Source organism: Xiphophorus couchianus, chromosome 15 (genome assembly GCF_001444195.1).
Source record: "Xiphophorus couchianus chromosome 15, X_couchianus-1.0, whole genome shotgun sequence".
Lineage (NCBI taxonomy): Eukaryota > Metazoa > Chordata > Actinopteri > Cyprinodontiformes > Poeciliidae > Xiphophorus > Xiphophorus couchianus.
Genome location: NC_040242.1, coordinates 11,567,602 through 11,576,571, shown reverse-complemented (window position 1 = coordinate 11,576,571; position 8,970 = coordinate 11,567,602). Strand labels below are relative to the sequence as shown.

The 8,970-nt window shown below is 34.8% G+C and overlaps 1 protein-coding gene across 1 annotated transcript; it reads left to right on the top strand.

The window, feature by feature from the left end:
* Positions 1–395: 395 nt before the first annotated feature.
* Positions 396–8,748, top strand: moxd1l (monooxygenase, DBH-like 1, like). Its single transcript, XM_028039592.1, has 13 exons — positions 396–1,432; positions 1,537–1,683; positions 2,249–2,401; positions 2,707–2,790; positions 3,145–3,300; positions 3,736–3,838; positions 3,915–4,087; positions 5,646–5,734; positions 5,887–5,983; positions 6,084–6,143; positions 7,775–7,893; positions 8,011–8,074; positions 8,379–8,748. The coding sequence occupies exons 1-13, from the start codon at positions 1,163–1,165 to the stop codon at positions 8,535–8,537; spliced, it is 1,674 nt and encodes a 557-aa protein (XP_027895393.1). The 5' UTR covers positions 396–1,162; the 3' UTR covers positions 8,538–8,748.
* Positions 8,749–8,970: the final 222 nt, after the last annotated feature.

Here is an 8,970-nt window from a genome sequence, read left to right as displayed (position 1 = left end):
ACCATGCTCTTTTAAAAGATCTATGTGCTCTCCGAGTATTACTTGTGATTGTCATGATTGCTGTACTAATCTTCTGGGAGCCACTCTTATTTATCTGTACATGTTGCAGATAGTTCAACTGCAGCAGTTAGAAAAGTGACCTCACCCATGTTCATCTTGAGTCGTTTCTTATTGCAACGTCTCCCTCTGCTGGACTTAAATTGACATTACAATGCAAGACAAGCTTTATTGCTGGGTAATTTAGTAAAAAAAATCATATTTAACTATTTATTGTTAAATAATTCTACCAAATAATAAGGCTACGAATATAAATGTCTGAATTAAAAAATATCTGAATTTAGCAAATATAAATAATTTTGCGATCCTAACTGATCTTGTAATTTAAATATATGGTTTCAACTTTATGTCCCTTAATGCAGTTTATCCACTTGCACTTTTAAAATAATTTTCTTCAAGGATCATCATCATCATTAGCGGTTCATACAGAGTTCTTCTTTAAGTTATTTGGAAACACTTTACTTCTTTTCCCTTAACTGATATGGTTTGTGAGTTTAAGGTCAGTAAAAAGAGAGCCTGCACTATTCACATTCCTACAAAATGAGGTTGTATTGAATTATATGATGTGTTTGATATATGAAAGCATTTCGAGGAGGGAGGGAAATGGGAAAGATACTGCAGGTTTCAGCTTCACCATCTCCTCATCGCCTCCTCATATATCAAACACCTGAATCCATTTGAACTGCCAGCAGGAAAACAGTAAAAATGAGTTGTTATCAAATGGTGAAGAGCTGCTGCTGCGAATTTAACCAGAAATTATAATCCACTGACCAAAAGAACAAGCAAGTCATTGACACAGGATGTTGATGTGAAATAATGAGACCTTTAACGAAGGTGCACAGAATTTCAGTGCTCTGATGTTTCCCAGAAACATTCAGACATGTGGAGATTTGAATCTAGTATAAATAGAAAAATATGCTTAAGTATCAAAAGTTCCAGCTTGTTTTCTTGAAAATTCTACAGAGGGAGAATGACGAAGCACTTTCTGCCCGTATCACTTGAGCTCATCTAGCAGTGCAGGTGTGTCACTGAAAGGGGTAGGAGGGCGTTTGGCAGCTCCACAGCCATTGTGCTCAGTCTAGATTTCCAACCTCAGAGAGACATCATGTCTGCCCCGCTGTGTTTCGTCTCCATCTTACTGGCCTTGATGGCAGGATCGCGGGCCACAGACTACAACCTGCCTTTCATGGAGTACCTGGACAACGGCAATTTGGTCCACCTGAAGTGGGGATTTGATAATGTGCAAGGAAACATAACATTCCAACTGACAGTCAACACCACAGGCTGGGTCGGCTTTGGTTTTAGTCCTCGTGGAGACATGGATGATGCAGACATTGTAATGGGGGGACTTGAATCCAATGGAAGCTATTTTGCAGTAAGCAGACACTTTAAATATTAGTTGCTAATATGATTTTGTTCATGTACAACAGAAACCAGGAGTTATTGGTACCTTAAATGTGTTTTCCTTCTGCCTTTTAGGATTATTATTCAATAGGGGAGAAAATGCCTGAAAAGGACGAGGAGCAGAGCTACAACCTGCTCTCCGTGACTGAAAATGATGGACAAACAATAATGACGTTTCAAAGGCCAATAGAGACCTGTGATAAAAAAGACTTCCATATCACCGTAAGGCAATTTATTCTGCCAGCATGTTATAGGTTATAGTTATAGGCCAGCATGTCAAAATATTAAATAAGCTGTTGTATTCACTGAGCTTTCACAGCCACAGGGTCAAATCATATTGTACTTCTATTCTAGACTTTGTTGCATTAACCTTAACGGTGAAAAGAACATTTATCCTTTCTGTTGCACAATATGTTGCTCTGTTGATTCTCTATAACCTATTTATTCTATTCTAAGTTTAAGTGTACAGCTCAGGTTTCAGCATATTACAATGTAAAATCAGCTGTCTTTGTTGAGCTTACCCCTTACCTGGGGTAAGCTCAGGTAACTGCTTAAGAAGACAAAAGAAGCATTAAAAAAATGCCCCAAAAGATTTGAGGCAATAGAAAACTGTCTTTCTATAGAATATGTGAAATATAATACTGTTTCTGTGAGAGAAGGAACAATTTTGTATGTTTTTTTTCACCGTACATGTTTCTCTTACAGAAACATGTACGGTGTTTCTGTAAAGTTTTTCTATTATTTTTATTTTTATTATTATTTTGTTGTAAAACCTCTTGTCCAACAGGCTCAGTCCATTAAGCTAATCTACGCCTACGGTGCGACAGATAACATCAAATACCACGGGACATTTAGAGGCACCAAGGAAGTAAATCTTCTCAACTACATGCCAAAGACCGTCCCTCCTGATGCCAGATATCTCAGTGTGAAGGTGGACAAAGTAAGTAAGAAAGACAGCAAATTGGGGAAGAAACTGACCAATACACAAATTAATAATTGCATTCTATTTAAACACAATTATAGAATTTTGGTAATAAGATTTTCAATAATACTTCAGAAAACTCAAGCTTGTTTTTTTTTAGCATATAGTAAAAGAGAGAGAGAGATAACAAAAATGGCAACTGATCACAAGAGTTTACATGATACACTGACAAGTGTACAAACTTTAATGGAACATATGTAATTGAAATTGTATTTTATTGATGACAATAAAACAATGTGTTATTTTTTGTTTCTAATTTGCAGATCACTGTCCCTTCCAACAAAACCTACTATCACTGTAAAGTAATGAAGCTTCAAGACTTGCCCACAAAACATCATATTTATCAGGTAATGTCACTTTCTTTAAAGTAAATATCATATCAGTGTCTTAAATTTTAGGTACAATTAAGTAATTTATATTCATTTCTAACCTAAAATATTAGCTTTTGCTAATTTATGTCGGAATATCAGAATATATTGTGATCCTACAAATCCATGCCACAGTGTTCATTTCTATAGGAAATGGTTTTGAAAACGATCTTTTTCACTTCATAGTGTTGCTAGATTCCATAAAATCCTATTTGAATACACTGAATTGTGTTACTCTTTCAAAGCTGCAAAATATTACTGGTGGCTTGTGCTATTGTGATGTTAACTGTCTAATTTGAGTTAATCATTAAATAACAATTTCTTACCTTTTAGATTGAGCCAGAGATTGAGCACCAGGAAGTCGTCCATCACATGTTGCTGTATCACTGTCCCTCTTTTGTGAAAGAACCATATGATAAACCGTGCTACATGGGTGAAATAGGAGACGCCTGCTTTGGAGTGGTGGCTTCATGGGCAGTAGGAGGAAGAGTAAGGGAACATGACCTGTAAATATTCTTAAACAATCCTAAGACTAAAAGTAACTCCTGGTGATGTCATTTTAGAAAACAAATCTTAGAATTTGTGGGGTTCAAAGACTTTTTTTTTTTTCTAGAATTTTACCTTGATAAGCTACAGGTTATTCACAAAGCACCTTAGGCCTTGACTCCTAATATGACAAAATATTAAACAAAGGGAGGATCATTTTTAGTGAGCCTAAAAATGCCCTAGGCAGGGAAGATGGTGGAGAGACTTACAAAAAGGATCCAAACATAATTCTTTGACCCACAGACTGAGTTGATTTTTGTTGAATATTAAGTTCCTACCTTCTTTGGTATATATTAATGTCAATCTGTCTAAATATTTTACTGCCATTATTATTGAATGACCTATTATCATTGTAAGCATCTTTGTCTGAATTCTTAGGCATATGAGCTTCCTGAGAATACAGGTATTCCCATAGGAGGAACTCAAAGTGGCACATACTACAGGTTGGAAATCCATTACAATAACCCACAAAAGAAAGAAGGTAACCTACTTTTTGAACAAAGGCTTTTTGTTTGCCATTTTAGGAGTAATTTAAATTTCTTCCTTTTGTTGCACAGGTATCATAGACAGCTCAGGACTGAGGCTTTACTATACAGACAAACTTCGACAGCATGACGTGGGCATTCTAACCACAGGAGTGTTCCCAGTGAGTCACATGATGTATGACATCCCTCCAAAAGCAGCAGAGTTCCACTCATATGGCATTTGCAACACATCTTTGTTTTCACAGGTATGAGACTCTGTATGCAATAGACAAAACAGCAATTGTGTTACTTATTCTATGACCCTTGAACCTTTTTACATTATTACAGCCACTTACCATAAACATAAATGTGCAATTTTGGGATCTGAGCTTTTTGAAGGACTGGTCAGACAAAAACTGCTTACATTTATGGTTTGCAACAAGCAGCATCGATGGCTAAGAGAAGAGGTGGAATAATGTTGTTTTGTTAAATGAGGCCTAAATTGAACCTTTTGGCCTAAAAGCAAAGTACTATAGTGGAAGACTAACACCGTCTGTACAACACCTTGTATATAACATCACCACTATAAAACATGGTGGTGGCAGGATTATGCGGTGGGAATATATTGCTTCAACAGACAGAGGAAAATGCTTGGAAGATGGATGGAGTAAAATACATCAATATATCAATATGATGCTGCAAAAGCTTTGACATTCCTTATAAACAGAACATTGAACCCTAAACACACAGCAGAAGCAACAATGGAATAGTTTTCTTTATTCATGTTCATGTAGGATGATCCAGTCAAACTGGGCACCTAAATCCAATTGAGAATTTGAGGGAACACTGTCTGAGTTAAATTTATTTTATTACATTGGGACATTGCATATTAATGGGCGGACAACATTGCCATAAATACAACAGATTTAGGGAGCTGCTAATTTAAATCTGTGGTCGTATAAAACAAACAACACAACACAGAAAAATAAGAACATTAATACAATATCATAAAAATAAAAAACACAAGTTTACAATAAGAGCAACAAATAAAAACAATTAAAGAAAATAAAATATTAACTGAGACAGAAAGAAATGATCAGTGCTGATTACTGACCAGCTATGCTTCAACTGCCACTTAAACGAGAAATAGGTGAAGCCATCTCCTATGGTGACAGCTTGGTAATGTATTTCAGCAGCTATGCTTTAACAAATAGAAAATTTTGTATAAAGAAGGATTTTCTGATTTGAACCTTACAGTTCTGTTTGTCATTTTCTTCTTTATTAACATCCTCCAAGGGAGGAGGAGCCTTATCTATTGTTCACTTATAATTGAAACTGTTGTTTATAAATCATTTGAAGTTCTCTGAACTGAAAATAAAATCCTAAATTATGCAAATATGATATGACTGCAGCCCACTATATTTTGATGGCTTTTTTGCAAAACTGTTTAATAGGTTTTAATGTAGTTACACACGCAAATGACCATGTTGTAAGCAGTATTCAATGTGTGGTAAAATCATGCAACATTTACGGTAGAGAGGTCAGTCTTGAGATGTGGAAAGCTGGAAGAAAAAGCCCAAAAGGACTTGAAGACGTAAGTGCAGCTAAAGGTGCAGCATGCCACAAACCTCAATTTTTTATTTGATATTTTTGAGAGCCACGTACAGTTTTTCCTTCACACTCTACTTCATTATCATATAAAGTCAGAATAAAATAATAGAAATCATTGAATATGATTGTGGTTTTAACATTATAAATCGCAAAAAATGTGACTACTTTTGCCAGGCACAATGTATTGATGCAAGTTTTCATTTCCACCCACAGCTTGTGGACCCCATACCTGACCTTCAAGTGTTTTCAGTGCTCTTGCACACTCACTTGGCTGGCAGGAAAGTCAGAGTGGGCCACTTCAGGTGAGAAAAACAAGATGAGTACTTGCTTCACGCCAGCCACCCACTCTTTAACCTGAGGCGTAACATCATACCAAAGAAAATACATTTGATTTCTAAAGCACAGAATATTTGGTTTTCAAACATAACTTTATATATGTGGTTGATCTTTCTAGAAAAGGAAAGCAAATAGATTTCTTGGGAGTAAATGAAAACTACGACTTTGACATGCAAGAAACTGTCAATTTAGGAAGCATCAAGACAATCAAACCGGTAAGCTTTATTAACTTCTTTCAGCCAAGAACATGTTTAGTAAAAGATTAAAACACTTTGGACTCTCATGATGCTAAATTACTTGTTTCTTTCATTTCAGGATGATGAGATCATTGTGGAGTGCATCTACAATACCTCAAATCGCACTCAATCCACTATGGTGGGTCAGCCTTGTTGTATTAACAGATGTTTACAAAAAAACAAATAACAAAAAGAGAAATAGCTAATTCAAAGTCAGAAACCAATACACATCAACATTGCTGCAAAATCTTTATTTACATTGATCGTTAAAAAATCATGCCCTGTCAGATCTTTTAACAGAATAGTAGTGTGGTCTTTACCACATTATAAATGATTTAAATCTGATATTAGGTGTGCAAACCTTGACACCACAATTTCCAACCTGCCATTATTTATTAAGTAAACGAAAATAACACCAAAGTGGAAATGTCTATATATATTAAAAAAAACAACGAAAAAAAGGAAAAACAAAACACAGATACTCTCCAAAAATGTACAGAATGTAGTAAACCCTAGAGGGTAAAAAAGACTGTTCTTAACATCCACCGTAAATGTAATTTACGGGGAACTGAACCGTAAATTACCTGAACTGTTGATTCAGTTACTGAATCAACAGTAACCTGAACTGTTACTGTTCGCAAACCTGAACTGTTGATTGTTATTAGATTCTAGTCCTTTGAATAAATTAGGAAGTACAGGTTATTCTCTGTAAATCAGAATATTATCAAAGTTCTTTTATTTCACTAATTTGATTCAAAAAGTGGATATAGCATATAAATTCATTAAATGCAGTGTTACATATTTTAAGTTGTTATTGCAGTTCATTTTGGTGAAACTTAGAACTAATATAAATCCATAATTCAGCTTCTCAAAAAAGTTTAAGATTTCTTATAAATTATGAAGAATTGTTACGACTCTTATGTTATGAACTTATTGTGGTCCTTACAATCAAATGGAAGACTGCTGAAATGTTGTCAGTTTTAATTGAAAGTTGAGTGGAAGATAATTTTAGTGTGGACTGTATATGTAATCAGTGCTTCAAAACTCTACACACGTATTAAAGACATGGGCTACAACTCTGGAAAGCAAAGTCACTGGAGCCCGAAGGAAGAATGGGCAGACAGAAAATCCAAACTGTCTGAGGTCCAATTTAAAATTTCCACAGTCACTGAAGATTAGGAGAACAAGGTCATCTGCTGATGTTAATCCACTGTGTTTTCTCAGCAAGGGCATTTTTTCACTTTATGCTCTAACTGCTGATAAATGTCATGGAGATGCTGGTTTCATTTTACGGCAGGGCTTTCTGACATAAGCCCTGTACAGAACCTTTGAAGTATTTCCAAAGGAAGAAATGAGAAACCAGACAAACTGAGGGCGGATTTGATTTTGTAATGCACTGATGCTGGGATTCCTGCAAGAGAAACCTGAATAAATGTGTGCATATACCGTAAAGCACAGAGACATGCTTTTGAGTAGGCTCTCATTTCTGTCATAAACATTATCGTTTTATTATTGGTCTTATGGAATATTTTTGATTTTCTGATAAACTGACCGAATGAACACTTGTGATTTTTCACTCTGTCTGCTGTGAATCTATTGCTTAGAATTTAAAGTGAAAGACTAAAGTAAACTTTTTAAAGTTATTTGTTGTGTTGCACCTATAGTGGCATTATATAGTTGCATATTACAGTACCAGACTTTAAGATAATTCCAACATATTTTTGTTACATTAATCAATGTGTTTTAAAAGTAAGGAAACTTATATTTCAGATGGGTTTGTCCACCTCTGACGAGATGTGTCTGGCTTTCCTGTTCTACTACCCGGCTATCAATATTACTTCATGCACCAGCCGCCCAAATACAACACTTCTATCCACCACAGCTGATCAGTAAGAACAATGGAATTAAACACTTGCCGTTTTTGCTAAGTTTAATGATTTACAGTGTAATCGTTTGTTGCAAAGTTGTTATCTTTTTTTTAATACTACTTTAATTATTTCTGACAGAATCGCTGAGTATCAGAGCTTGATGAATGCCCTGCCACAAGTTCAATACATCTCTGATACCAATGTAAGTTAACAGTGTCTTCCCTTGGGACATTTATTTTTCTTTTCAGATTGAGCAGTCATAAGTTTAAGCAAATAGGCCCGGTCTGTCTATTCAAATGGTGTGGTTATACAACTGACTTTTGTTCTGTTGTAATCAGAATGAATTTTCTCTGTCACATAATTTTTAACATTTTGTTACACTGGTTACTTTTATTGGTAATGTAGCATATTTTATATATGTTATGTTTATAAAAGTCTACTACATTATGTGTAAAAATCACAGCCAGTAAGAAGATTTGTTTTAACAACTTCTGTTACCATTGCAGTACAACTCATCGGTTTACAGATATGGCACTGTCAGGAACGTAATGGGGACGCCCACTGCTGCTTGCAAAAGTACAAATGCTGCAAGCAGACTCTGTACTTCCTGGATGGGGAAAGCTGGAGGAATCATCCTTCTGCTTCTTTCAATTGCTGTAATGTAGCATGGCTGTATGTGAAACAGATCCATATGACAACTTAGAACAATTAATATTGAATGAAATAGACAATTTTGAACTTAAATTATGTTTATGATCATTAGGTGTGTTAGCAAGTATAAGAGATTTTTATGAGTGGATCAATTTATATTTTTTGTCATAAAGCGCAATAGAGGCTCAGTAGCTGCAATTTTAACTCTATATTAATATTAATATATATATATGTATATATATATATATATATATATATATATATATATATATATATATATATATATATATATATATATATATAAATGATTTTCATGGTAATAAAGCAATGAAATGTTGGAAATAGATTTTAGTTCCAGAAAATGTCACACACACATTTACTTTTAAATCCTCTTCATTCCTCGCACTTTCACAGTAAATTGATCTATATGTAGTTACAGCAGTCTGC

Bases quoted from the DNA above. Each gene is read 5' to 3' on its own strand.
- moxd1l (XM_028039592.1), top strand. From the start codon at position 1,163: ATGTCTGCCCCGCTGTGTTTCGTCTCCATCTTACTGGCCTTGATGGCA. The intron at 2,402-2,706 runs GTAAGTAAGAAA...TCTAATTTGCAG, and splicing joins TCAGTGTGAAGGTGGACAAA to ATCACTGTCCCTTCCAACAA. The intron at 6,144-7,774 runs GTGGGTCAGCCT...CTTATATTTCAG, and splicing joins ATCGCACTCAATCCACTATG to ATGGGTTTGTCCACCTCTGA.